The 14,201-nt window shown below is 48.0% G+C and overlaps 1 protein-coding gene across 1 annotated transcript in view; it reads right to left on the reverse strand.

Annotated features, from left to right (window-relative positions):
• The window catches only part of PHF2 (PHD finger protein 2), a 42,540-nt gene extending 29,951 nt beyond the window's left edge, over nt 1–12,589 (reverse strand). The window contains exons 1-2 of the mRNA XM_031654035.1: nt 11,959–12,589; nt 2,711–2,871 (exon numbers count right to left, since the gene is read on the reverse strand). Of these exons, the coding sequence (XP_031509895.1) occupies nt 2,711–2,819 (109 nt within the window). The 5' untranslated portion in view covers nt 2,820–2,871; nt 11,959–12,589. The remainder of the gene's footprint in view (nt 1–2,710; nt 2,872–11,958) is intronic.
• Nucleotides 12,590–14,201: the final 1,612 nt, after the last annotated feature.

Here is a 14,201-nt window from a genome sequence, read left to right on the forward strand (position 1 = left end):
TGGCTCCTCTGACCACAAACTGCAAGGCCGTGGGATTAGTGTGGACAGACGAGGTGGGTGCTGGGGCCACTGGCCTTGTCTGCATCACTGCAAGAGTGTGGTCAGGCACGATAGGCCTCCCCACGGATGGAAGCACACCCACTCAGAGGGAGTCCTGCCAAAAACCTGAAGGCAAGTCAAGCAAGCCTCTAGCCACGAGTTTATAGGAAACACCTGGGACAGAGGGACCTGCTTAGTGATACCACTGGGGACGCTGGCAACCAAATCCTGGATGTGGGACATTCTGCAGGACCAACATGGCCTTTTCTCCAACAAACCAACAGGATAAAACGAAATGGGGCTGTCAGAATAAAAGAGACTTCAGGGATATAAAAACCAAATGCAATGTGAGGGTCTCATTTGGATTCCACAGCCAAATGTAAAAAGGCACTTTTGAGGCAACTGGGAAGAATTAAACTGGGTCTTACATGCACCAAGGAATTACTGTTAATATAATCCAGTGCGATGATGGAATGGTGATTATATATTTTTTAAATTGTCTGCTAGAGCTATGTACTAGAATTTTTATGGGTAAAATGATGTATGTAAAAAGAATTTTTCTTTTTTCTTTTTTTGAGATGGAATCTCATTCTGCCTCCCAGGCTGGAGTGCAGTGGCACGATCTTGGCTCACTGTAACCTCCACCTCCCAGATTCAAGTGATTCTTCTGTCTCAGCCTTCCGAGGAGCCGGGACTACCAGTGCCACCATCAAACCCAGCTAATTTCTGTATTTTTAGTGGAGACAGGGTTTTGCCATGTTGGCCAGGCTGGTCTCGAACTCCTGGCCTCAAGAAATCCACCCACCTCAGCCTCCTAAAGTGCTGGGATTACAGGCATGAGCTACCATGCGTGATCAGAATTCCTTTTAAAATACTACAAGAGAATAAAAAAGTAGGGAGACAGAAAATCAGCCGAAAGCTGGTGGTTTTTGTTTCCGGTGCTGGGTGCATGAGGGTTTACTGTTTCTCTAATTTTGTGTGTGTTTATAAAGTTCCATCATAAAAAAAAAAATTAAGAGGAAAAAAAAAGACATAGAAGCAATACAAACTACGAACCATCTCCTCCCTGCTTTTTCAGGGACAGCTGTGGAGGGAACAGGGCCAGAGGACAAACCAGGCCCCACCCGCATGATTAGGTGAGTCCAGGGTCTTGGTGGCAGGGCAGGACCCACCTCTCAGAGCTGTGGAAGGGAGGAAATTAGCTCTTACATGGGAAGAGCTTAGAAAAGTGCCAGGCACTGGGCAGGCCCTCACTATGTATTAGATGTTATCCTGCACGCACCATGCCAGGGTCTGGGAAGGTGAGAAAGAGCACTGGCCCGGCAAGCATGAACATTACAGTGGGGGTACACAAGGCTGCCTGACCAGCACTGTGCAGCAAGACAGAAACAGCCCACCAGATGGCCACGGCCCGCTCTCAGGTAAACCCGTGGGAAAGCCGAGCACAGGCGAGACCAGGCGCTGGATCCCGGCTCAGGGCAGGATCAGCCACAGAGCTAGTGCCACGGCTCCAACTATGTCCAGCCTGCCCTCCTCCTCAGTAAGAACCCCACAGAATCAGCCCCTCTGCATGGACACCCAACATCCTCACCCCAGGTCCCAGGATGAGCACTTTCTAGCCCTTCTTCCTGAGATGTCTGACAGCTACCACGGTGCTCGCTCTTCCTCCTCACCACCAGTTTGGGAGCCCAGTCTCGGTAGCCCCAGGGTGTCCATGTGATTCTAAAGAAAATCCAGGGCCCTAGCCCCCTGTTGAAATTGAACTTGATGGCCTCCTGGTGGGTGCCCCATGTGCCCACAAACTTGTAAAGGTGACCTCATTTCACCTCCAGCACATACCCCACGAGGGGTGCACACAGGAAGAGAGTGAGGCTCAGAGCGGTGGGGCCAGTTGTCTCGGAGCCCCGGCACTGAGAGGCCAGTGTGCCTGTCTGCCCATCTTCTGTCCTGGATGTTTGCCCGTTCAGGGTTGTTCCTCCCCGGGCCGGCCATCCAGGCATCCCCCATGAGCACCTTGAGGCCCTGCAACCATGTGGGCCTCCATGCTTGGCCGTATGGCCGCTGACCTGTCAGGGACACTGCTAGGTGTGCTGGCCTCTCCCTGCCGCTGCCTCTTGAACGGCACCCCCACAGGTGCCTCCTCTACCCACAAGTGCCCACCTGAGCCCAGTAGCTCTGGAGGGGACATGAAGTGGGCGCTGCTGATGGCAATGGCACTGGCTAGAACCCATATGGAATCCAGACGAGGAGGAGATTCTGGTGCTATGGGGGCAGGTCATGGTGCAGATGAGGAAGGCCAGGCCCCTAATCAGGTAGCCAGGATGGCGACATGGGCCCGCACCACCAGGGCCTCCCAGGCATGACAGTGTCAAGTGGCACCCACAGTAATGCAATTCATAGCTGCCAGAATCAAAGGGTCTCCCAGACCAGCCCCCACTTTGCAGTCAGAGTATCTGGGAGGGCAAGGGATCTGCCAGGTCATTTGTCATCTCAGTGGGACGCAGGGTCTGATCTAAGAGTACCGGGAACAGAGTATGGTGAGCCTTGAGGCTCCCCTGCTCACGACACACATGGGACACAGGCAGGGCGCGGGGAAACAGCATGCACAGTGGTGGGTGCCCCAGCACTCCCGGCTCCAGCCCCAGAGCACTGGGAAGGGGATGGCACTTACCCACGTAGTTCTCGACGTCGCTGACATAGAACGTGGGGGCCGGCACAGCCAGACCCAGCCCATCTTTCTTAGGGACGAGGATGGGCTCGGTGAAGCCGTGCTCCTCCATGTAGCCCAGCGTGAGCTGACTGCCCGGCACACGGGCCACCACGTCTTCAGCACTGCAGGGAGGCACAGGTCAGAGGCCACATCGGGCCCGAGGCCTCCTGTACCAGGACAGGTGTGGACAGGGCCTCGGCACTGGAGTGGCAAGCCTGGGTCTGGCCACCCACCTCCCACAGCCACAGGAGGAGGCCTGGCCGTGATGTCACACGTGGGACCATAGGGCAGCCAGGGCAGATGACTCCGGAACCCCACTGTTTGGGGGAGCAGGGACATGGGGTCTCACACGTGTCAGATGGAAAAGTCGAGAGGTGACAAGGGCCTGTCCTTCCCAACAAGACAGAGAGGCAAGAGGTGCCTGGGCCTAAGCAAGGTCGCTCCCCCACCACCAGCACCCAGGCTGACCCATAGGTGAGGATAGGGGCAGCTCCTCCACTGCACCTCCCATGCACCCCTTCTCAGAAGCACCTGCTTCTCCCCGGCAGGGCCACCAAATCACAGCTCAGGAACAAGAGCCACTAAGACAGCTCTGATATTGGGAAGGCCTTGGACAAAGCCATATAGAGAGCACGGGGTGAAAACTAGGTCTCCTGTCTCTCTCTCGCCCTGCCTAGCCTGTCCCCATATTCCTGCCCCAGGGGAAGCAGCAGAGGTGCAGGGCTGGGAGGAGGCCCCTGGCTGGCAAGGATGAACGGCATGTGCAGTGTCAGCCCCAAGGACCCGGACGAGAGCATCCAGTCCTGGCCTGCTCCCTACTGGACATGGCCACCACCACAGGGCCAGAGGCAGATGAGAGGGGCCCACAGGCAAACAGGACAAATGACCTTGGCAGAGCACTGACACACCCTAGGAATCTTCCCAGGGACATGAGGCCCAGGGGGAGTATGGTCTGCCCAGGGTCATATAGCTGGACCCAGAGCTCTCAGCCCCAGTCCATGCCCCAGGCTGCCTCCTGCTCCCTGAGAGGTCTCTGGGCAGCTGTGGTCCACAGGGCCTGCTAGAACAGCCTCTGTTTGGTGACCCTGGGGACATGCTTCTATGGGATGGGCACAGCTGTGAGCAGCGCTGGGGAGGAGGACAGCAGGGAACAGGGGCAAGAGCACCCAGCAAGGCAGGGCCGAGGGGAGGAGTGCACCACCCAAGGTCTCTGACGCGGACAGACAGCAGCAGGTATGGGAATGACAGGAGCCACAGCTGGAGGGCTCCCACTGCACACCAGAAGCACTGGGAACTGCAGGAATTCTTTGCACACCAAGAGCACTGGGAGTCGCCAGAATTCTTTTTTTTTTTTTTTTTTTTGAGACGGAGTTTCATTCTTGCTGCCCAGGCTGGAGTGCAATGGCGTGATCTTGGCTCACCGCAACCTCTGCCTCCTAGGTTTTAAGCAATTCTCCTGCCTCAGCCTCCTGAGTAGCTGGAATTACAGGCATGTGCCACCATGCCTGGCTAATTTTGTATTTTTAGTAGAGACGGGATTTCACCATGTTGGTCAGGTTGGTCTCGAACTCCTGACCTCAGGTGATCCACCCACCTCAGCCACCCAAAGTGCTGGGATTACAGGCGTTAGCCACTGTGCCCAGCCAAGCCTCTGGAATTCTAAGTAGGGCAGCGGTGTAGTCTGCGGGTTGTCCATTGCTGTGTGGACAGTGGCCTGCAGCAGGGCAAAGTGGGGGCACAGAGCATCAGGAGGCTCAGGGCACCATGCCTAGACTAAGGGACAGGGAAAGGGCCAAGGGGGTTCAGGAGATCAATAAGTCTGGTGATAGCTCAGAAAGTGGGAGGGAACAGGAAGAGGCAAATACAGACAGCCAGGAGACTATTGTGAGCAGAGGGGCAGAGGCGAGGCCATTTACAGAGGGCCCACGGTAGAGGGGCAGGAGCAGGGGACAGGGACAGTCCAAGAGCTGATCTGGGGACACATGTGGTCTAAGACACATGTCAGATTGTCCAGGGACGTGCCAGCTGGGTAGGCCACAAGCTCAGAAGAGCTAAAGAGTTTGTGGAGCTGAGTCCCCAGAAATGCCTCAAGGAGGGCAGTTACCAGGAGAGAAAGTGGGCAGGTGGGAGGAAACCCATTCCCAACAAAGGACAGGACTTCAAGGATCGAGAGGGCTGCAGTGCCTAATTTTGTCAAGAGGGCAATTAAGATCAGAACTGAAGAGTGTCCGTTGGCTTTGACCACATGGGAATAGCGTTAAAGATAAACCAGGGGGTACTGGACGGTGAGGAAGAAGAAAGAATGTGTACAGGCAACCGTGTGAGAAACTCGAGGTATACAAACCATGCAAACGAAGCTCTGAAAGCAACAGGGAAGGCCTCCCATCCACCTGGGCCACAGGCAGAAAATGACCCTTGATGAATCCCAATGCCAAGATCCTGTCTAGCAGTGAGAGTTCCAAACTCGCACTAAACCCATCGGTTGGGAACCCCAAACTGGATCTGGAACTAATCTGTGAAAACCATAAGACCTTAGCAAAAGGCAAACACAAACCATCTTGTAGGTGGACAGCAGCCAAGGACATACTAGTCCCAGTGGAATGTGATGCTCCACAGAAGGAAGTGAACCACCAAGAGGGTCAGTCAATAGACGCACCAGTCCAAAGAGACACCAGAACTGAGAATAACAGAACAACTGAAAAGAGATTTGAAGATAAATATATTGGAACACATTCAGAAGGAAAACAAGAGGATGCGGCAAGGCACAGGGATGTATTAAAAAAGAAAAAAGACCAGGCAACATTGAAAAGGAAATTTATAGAAATTTTAGAAATAAAAAATATGATGATCAAAATTTTTTAAACTCAGTGGATGCACTAAACAGTAGATGGCTGAAAAAATAGTAAACTTGAAGAAAATTTTTTAAATGATATAGAGAATACAGAAGAAATGCTACTAAAGAGAAAACCGTATTTCTCAGAAGTGACATGTGACTCTCCAAATTAAAGGGGCTTACTGAGTTCTAAGCAGAATAAACAAAAACAAATGAACATCTAGAGGCAGTACCATACACTCATGTACCAAGTACATCAAACAATATAAAGAAACAGCAACTAGACTAACAACAGACATCTCATTAGCAAGAGATGTCAAAAGACAATAAATTACCTTTCAAAGAATTAAAGAAAAATAGCTTTCACTCTAGAACTTTAGATCCATTTTAGAATATTAGAATCAAGTAAGAAAAAAGACAGTCATTGTCAGACAAGACAGTATATTTTTCATAAGCCTTTGCTGAAAGAACTAAAAGACATAATTCTATAAGAAGGAAATCAAACCTAGAAGAAAGGTGTGGATTCAAGAAACAATGGAAAACTAATCTACAGATTCCACACAATCCCTATCAAAATCCCAACTGACTTCTTTGCAGAAACTGACAAACTAAACTTGGAATGCTGAATAAAAATGCAAAGCACTCAGATGACCAAAACAGATTTTTAAAAGAACAATAATGTTGGAGGACCCTTCCCAACCTCAAAATTCAATACGAAGCTCCTACAGTCAAGACTGTGGTACTGTCCTAAGAAAAGATATACAGAGCAATGGAATACACTTGAGTGCCCAGAAATAAATCCTTACACCCACAATCAACTGCTTTTCAATGAGAGTGCCAAGACAGTTCAATGGGGAGAGGCCAGTCTTTTCAATAAATGTTGCTAGGAAAAATTGATATCCACATGCAAAAGAATAAAGTTCTTTCTACCTCACACAGTATACAAAAATTCAATCAAAATGAGTCAAAGACCTAAATATAAAAGCTTAAACTATAAAACTCACAGAAGAAAACAAAGGCATAAATCTTCAAGATCTTGGATTAGGCGATGATTTATTAGCAGTGATACCAAAAGCACAAGCAACAAAAGGGAAAAAAGAGGTAAGTTAGACTTTGTTAAAATTAAAAACTTTTGTGCTTCAAATGACACTGTCAAGAAAGTACAAAGACAACACAGAATGGGACAAAGTGCCCGGTAAGGGACAAGTATCCAGACTATGTAAAGAATTCTTACAATTCAACAATAAAACAACAGATAACCCAATGAATATAAGGTGGTTAAAATAATGTGGAACTGGACTTCCGGTTTCAACTCCAACATGTGAAGAGCTTGGATGTTGTCACTCCCCTTTTCCACACAAGAAAAAGGCTGAAAAAACAGAAAATCAACAACTTTTCTTATATTCATCAGAGAATCGAGCTCATAGGACAAACAACCAACCACCCAAAATCTGAGGAGACAGAAAATCATAGCTGAGATCGCCTTACCTGAAGCAGAAGCTGCTGGAGGCAGTGACCTGTAGGAACACTTAAGTGATAACTTTTGACAAACTGCCAAAAGTTAAGTGTAGATCAGTTTAAGAGTTAAAAACTCCTTAATCCGGCAGGAGGATGGAAATAGGAACTATTTTTAAATACACCCAGAGTGGTGTTCTCCACAACAAAAGTCTGCTCCCCTGTATCAGACTCTATTGGACATGGGGAAGGCAACTGGTCACCTCCAGCCCCCACTAGCCTTCCTGTCTCAGATAAGGAAAGAAAAATTAAAAAGGCTGAGAAATGCTCCTAATGATCACAGCCCAGACTCTATAAAACTGAGATTTAATCCTGAAATTATAGAACACTTCCCCTCCCCAAAACTTACCACCATACATCAGTATAACAATAGCTGACTATAACTGAGAGAGCTGCAGACACAGACTCTGTTTAATATGAAATTCTTAGGAAAACCCAAAGAAACCGGGAGAAAAACAAAGAAACTAGAAGAAGCTGACATCTCTGGCACCTAGAGCTAGAGCAAATTTAACACAGCCCAGGTCCTACCCAGATTAACATAAAACTTCACACTAAACCCTAATTACCTCAATTCCTATTACACAATACATCATGTCCAGCTTTCACAAGAAATTATAAAGCCTGCTAAATGGCAAGAAAAACCATAGTCTGAAGAGACAAAGCAAGCATCAGAACAAGACTCAGACATAGCACAAATTTCTGAATTATCAGACAGAAAATTTAAAATAACCAGGATTAATAGGTTAGCTACACTAATGGGAAAAGCTGACAACATGTAAGAACAGATGGGTAATGTAAACAGAGAAATGGAAACTAAGACACAGCCAAAAGGGAAAGGCTACAAATTTAAAAATAATAATAAAAGTAGCAAAAATGAAGGATGCCTTTGATGGGCTCATCAGTAGACTAGACATTGCCAAGAAAAGAACCAGTAAGCCTGAAGTTACGTCAATAAAAACTTCCAGCCTGAACTCCAAACAGAACAAAGAAGCAGGTGGGTGGGGGTCAAGGGGAGGGGTAGAATATCCAAGAAATGTAGAAGAAGAATTACAAACAGTGTAATGTGCATACTGAGAATATAAAAAGGAAGAGAAAATGCAGTAGAATAAATATTTATTTGAAGTAATAAGGGCTGAGAATTTTCTAAAATTAATGGCAGACATGAAACCAAAGATCCAAAAATATTAGACCACATAAAGGAGGATAAATGCCAAAAATTCTGCACCTAGGCATATCATATTCAAACTGCAAAAAAAAAAAAAAAAAAAAAAGACAAAGCAAATATCTTGAAAGAAGTCAGATGAGCGAGGTCAACTTCCAGCATGACAATGAACTGGTGAAAATTATTTAAAAAACAATTATTCAGAGCCTCTGGAAATGGTCCCAAGACCAAAGAGCAAATGAAGAAACATCTATTTAAGAAAATCTCCAAAAACTCAGTAAGAAGAGTCTGTGACATTTGGACCAAGACTGCTCCCTCCATTCACATTCAGAGCTCAGAGAGGACACTCCACTGTGCTGCAGCCAAGAACACAGGCTTCGTCCCCACCAGCTCCCAGCTAGAGAGCTTTCTTCTTGGAAAAGCAGGACTTCCACTTCTCATTCTGCCCCAGCTGACTGTTGCTGAGTTTAAGTCTGTGGCAAGTAGTGCCAAGGGGTGAGGGCTGCCTTCTTGCATCCAGCTCTGACTAGTGAAACTGAAGCTCTCCCTTGGGTGTGGCATGCTGATAGTACTGAGTGGGGCCCTGACCACCCTCACCTTGCCACTTCTATTCGAGGTGATATTGGGGGTTCTTGGCACAGCAATTAGGCAAGAAAAATAAATACAGGTCACCTAGATGGGAAAGGAAGAAGTCATACTATCTCAGTTTGCAAATGACATGATCATATGTGTATAGAAAATACTAAGGAACCCTCTAAAAAAACTATTAGAACTAATAAACTAGTTCAGCAAGGTTGCAAGATACAAGATCAACACATAAAAATCAATTGTATTTCCATACACTAGCAATGAACAATCTGAAAATTAAGAAAACAATTCTATTTACAAGAGCACCAAAAAGAATAAAATACTTCAGAATATATTTAACAGAGGAAATGTAAAATACTTTGAAAACTATAAATCATTCTTGAAAGAAACTTAAAAGATCTAAATAAATGGAAAAGTATCCATGTTCACAGCTTAGAAGTTTTAACATTGTTAAGATTGAAATACTTGCAGAGTGATCTACAGATTGAAAGCAATAGCTTTCAAAATCCCAGCTGACTTCCTTGTAAAAATTGACAAGCTGACCTTAAAATTCATATGACATAAAAGGGACCTAGAATGATCAAAACAAACTTGAAAAAGAAAAACAAACTTGGCCGGGCATGGTGGCTCACGCCTGTAATCCCAGCACTTTGGGAGGCCGAGGTGGGCAGGAGTTTGAGACCAGCCCAGCCAACATGGTGAAACCCCGTCTCTACTAAAACCACAAAAAATTAGCCAGGCTTGGTAGTGCAAGCCTGTAGTCCCAGCTACTCAGGTGGCTGAGGCAGATGAATCACTTGAACCTGGGAGGTGGAGGTTGCAGTGAGCCTAGATCATGCCACTGTACTCCAGCCTGGGTGACAGAGTGAGATTCCATCTCAAAAAAAAAAAAAAAGAAAAGAAAAAGAAAAACAAACTTGGAAGACTTGTACTTCCTGATTTCAAAACTCACTATAAATTACTATAGTAATTAAGACTGTGTGGTACTGGCATAAGCAGATATGTAGATCAGTGGAATAGAATTTAATATCAGAAACAAACACATCTATGGCCAATTGAGTTCGACAAGGGTGCCAAGACTGTTTACTAGCAAAAGAATAGTGTTTTCAACCAATGGTACTACAACAAATGAAGAGCTGCATGCAAAAAAAAATGAAGTTCAATCCTTACCTCACACCGTATACAAAAATAAGCTCAAAACGTATCAAAGAACAAACTGTATGTGCTAAAACTACAAAACTCTTAGAAGAAAATATATCAATAAATCTTCATGACTTTGGATTTGGCAATGGATTCTCAGATATGAGAACAAAAGCACAACAACAAAAAATAGATTAATTGGACTTTATCAAAATTAAGAACTTTTCTACTTCAAATGACACCATCAAGAAAGTAAAAAGACAACCCACAGAATAGGAGACAGTATTTTGAAATCATATATCAGGTAATGGGCTTGTATCTACAATGTACTATATATGAAACTTTTAAACTCAATAATTTTTTTAAAAAGCAAAAAATAAAAATAAGAATGGGCAAAGGACCTGAATAGTCATTTTTCCAAGGAAGATATACCAGGATCAACAAGTTCATGAAAAGATGCTCAACATCACTAATTACTAGAGAAATGAAAATCAAAAAATAAGATACCAGTTCACACCCACCCACATGGCTAGAATCAAGTTAAGTCAGATAATAACAAGTTCTAGTGAGGATGTGAAGAAATGGAGACCCTCATATCCTGCTGGTGGGAAGATAAAACGGGGAAGCTGCTTTGGAAAACAGTCTGACAGTTCTTCAAACAGTTAAACACAGTTACCATATGACCCAGCAATTACACTCCTAAAACAATAAAAGCATATGTCCACATAAAAACTCATATAAAAATGTTTATGGCACAATTATTCATAGTAGCCAAAAAGTGGAAACAACGCAAATGACCATCACCTGATGAATGGACAGACAGAGTACCTATGTGGAATATCTATATGATGAAATATCATTCAGCCCCAGAAAAGGAGTGAGGTGCTAACACATGCCACGGCACAGATGACCCTTGAATGCACTCTGCTAAATGAAAGAGGCCAGTCTTGTTGTAGAGCTCCATTTATATGAAGCAAATCTACAGAAACAAGAAAGTGGATTAGTAGTTGCTAAGGACATGCTGGGAAGGGGGATGGGAAGACAGGGATGATGTATAAAGGTAATGGGATTTACTTTGGGGGTGATGAAAATGTCCCAAAATCAGTGATGCGCACGTATCTGTGAATACGGTAAAATCCGCTGAACTGCACATTTTAAATGGGTGAACTGTATTATATGTATTTTACCTCAATAAAGGTCAGAAAAGAAAAAATAAAGAAGCCAGGAGAAAAACACCTTGCCCAGAGGAGTCAGAACAAGAGTTCCATTGGATTTTGCACCAGAAATCACACACGCAAGAAGGGAGTTGGAATTTAAAATGTCAAAAGAAAAAAACCCCGCCAACTTAGGATTCTGTGTCCAGCGGAATTATCCCTCAAAAGTGAGGGAGAAATAAAGGCTGCGTGACAAACAGAAACTGTCTCCAGCTCATGAACGGCCGCAGGGCAGCTCGGAGGTGCTTCCCCTAAACAGCTCCTTTCTCACCAGGAGCTGCTCCCAGCTGCGTCCTCCCTGTGGCCAGAATTCTGTCCTCTGCCCTCATGCAGAACAAGAGTGTGGGCACTGGGGGTCTCTGAGAAGGAGACATGAGGACGACGCCTGCCTGGGTCATGGGAGCACGCGTGTGGGCTGAGGAAGGACTGGGAGCCAAGGGTTCAGGAGAGTACCTGGCAGGTGCTGGGCATACTCAGGTTGGGAGAGAGGTCCCTTCCACCTAGCAGGAGAAGGGTCGCCAATGCTTGTTCCCCACCCCCAGGGAAGTGCTGACCAAGGGGAGGAGAGTTTGGCTCATTTGCAGGGAGCTCTGGGTTGCTGGTGCGGACTATGCTGCCTCCAGGAGACAGGCTCCCTGCTTCCTGCTTTCCAGCAAGCATAGCAGAGGGAGCTCCCAGTGATGGATAGCAGGGTGAGGGACGGAGAGAATGCTCATCCCCTGGCTGTAGGTGGAGCACAGAGGGAGGGCCAGCCCACCTGGGAAAGGTCCGGCTCCGCAGCTCCTTGATGAAGAGCTGGCTGCCGTTCTGCACAGGCTTGACGTCGGGCGCTTGCCCCGGTCCGTGTTTGTGCCAGGTCCGCTTCTTCTTTACTGTAGAGGAGACGGGAAGAAAGGTCCATCACACAGCGCAGCCCCAGCAGGGCTCCACAACCTCCCCTAAGAACTTTGGCACCCAGCCTACTAACAACTCCCAACATTGCTGGGCTCACGCTCACCTCCCAAGGCTGATGACACCCCCACCCTGCCACACACAGAGAGAGGAGCCAACTCCCCACCTCGACCTCGTGTCCTCTCCCATCCCACACCTCACCACGGATGGCACCACTGTCCTCCATTCCCTGACCCAGAAGCTGGGGTCTCCCAGGACCCCTCCTCATTCAGGCTCTGAGTCTGCAGAGACCACCAGGGAGGCAACTCCTGAAAAGGTCCTCAGCCACGGTTCGGCCTCACCATCCCAAGGCCTCCACAGCTGGACTCTGTCACCTCCCTACTGGGACCTCCATCACCCCAATAGCCACAGCCACGGACAGGGGCAGGTCAGGTCCCACCATCTTGTTCCCTCTCCTCCCCACCTCTCCAGGTGGTGCACATCCCTGCTCCTCTGTGCTGGCCACACTCCAGCCCTCCCCTGCCCACCGCCAACCATGGACCTGTCCACCCCACCTACTTCCTCACACTGCCCAGTTCACACCTTCTCCCGGGGCACAAGGTATACACACCCTGGACTTCTTACATGTGCATGTGAGCACATGTACACACATCCCTAGTGGACTACACGCCCATGGAACAATGCATGCACACACACGCATGCACACACACGTACATACACATGCACACACCCCTACCGAACCGCAAGCCCTATGCACGCACACATACCCCTACTGGACTTCAAGTCCCTGAAGGGAGGGAAGCAATTTCTTCTCCACCCTGCTATGTCCCTAGCTCCCAGTCTTGTACTCAACCAGGCAGAAAAGAGCAGCCGGGGTAAGGGAGGCCCATCGGGGCATGGAGATGCCCTCCTTGGGGGCTGCTTGGCTGAGTCTGACACAGGCTGACCCTTGAGCAGGAAAGGGACTGAATTCAAGAGCAGAGCCAGGCAGGGCCCGTACGGTGCTCTTCCTTCACAGACAAAGGTGAGGTGGGGGGCGCAGGGGATGGGGGCCTTAAAAGGCCATGTGTCATTCTCCTGAGTCTCGGTGGCTGTGGGGGCAAACGGAACTAACAACCACCTAGTGACAATGCCTGCCTCTGAGCAGGCTCTGCTACCAACTCAAAGGAGCAGGGCTGGGTGGGGCTGGGACCTCTTATTTGCAAAGAACCTTCGCATTGTGTTCAATCTCTCTGCCCACAATTCAAATGGACACTATGGAAACTTGGCAAAATCCGACAGAGTCAAGGCCAGAAGCCAGGACTTCTGAAGGAAGCATCAGACACAGATGAGCAACAAAAAGGGTTCAAATCTGTTTTGGCCAATCCTCTTCTAGCTGTGTAACCTTGGGCAAATTACTTGACATCTCTGTGCCTCATCTTTACTAGAGAAAGGCTCACACAGGCCTTGTGGGGTGGCTGTGGGATATAGGTTGGCACATGCAGTGTCTGCTCCAGACTCCGCTGGGCGTTTTCTCAGGGCAAAGCCACCTGGTGTGGTAGCTGCTTGTCCAAGGGCAGAACACACTCGCAGGCTGGCTTGGTGCTCCTAACAGACCCTGGGCTCATCCCTGGGTGCCCCCTGTGACCAGTACTGGGCCCAGCACACAGTGGGCACAGGGGGAGTGTCTGCAGGCAGATGAAGTCTCCCATCCTTGTCACACTGGCTGCTCAGCTTCAGAGCAACTCGGAAGGAGAGGTAGATGCATCTGCCTTTATAACTATCAACAGAGAACGCTCAGTTCAGCCCATGCTCCTGCCCTCTTGGTGCCAGCCTGAGTCAGGCAATGCCAGGGCCACAGATAACTCCAACCTGCCCTCCTGTTGCAGTTTGCAAGCACTCACTGAGTAGCTTGGCTCCCTGCAAGGCTGGGAGTGCTGGAGCAGGTGTCACCCAAGCGTCAGATGCTTGGGAGCCCCTGCTTCTTAAGAGCTGAGATGGGAAGGGGGCCAAGGCTGGCCCTAGAAGTGTGTGTGCTGAGATGTTCAGCCCAGAGCGTAAAGGAGTTGGAAAAAAGACACCCCAATGTCAGCCCAGACCCTCCTGACCCCCCAACAGTCCTAAGCCTCG

The sequence above is a fragment of the Papio anubis genome, chromosome 13 (assembly GCF_008728515.1).
Source record: "Papio anubis isolate 15944 chromosome 13, Panubis1.0, whole genome shotgun sequence".
In the NCBI taxonomy this organism is placed as follows: Eukaryota; Metazoa; Chordata; class Mammalia; order Primates; family Cercopithecidae; genus Papio; species Papio anubis.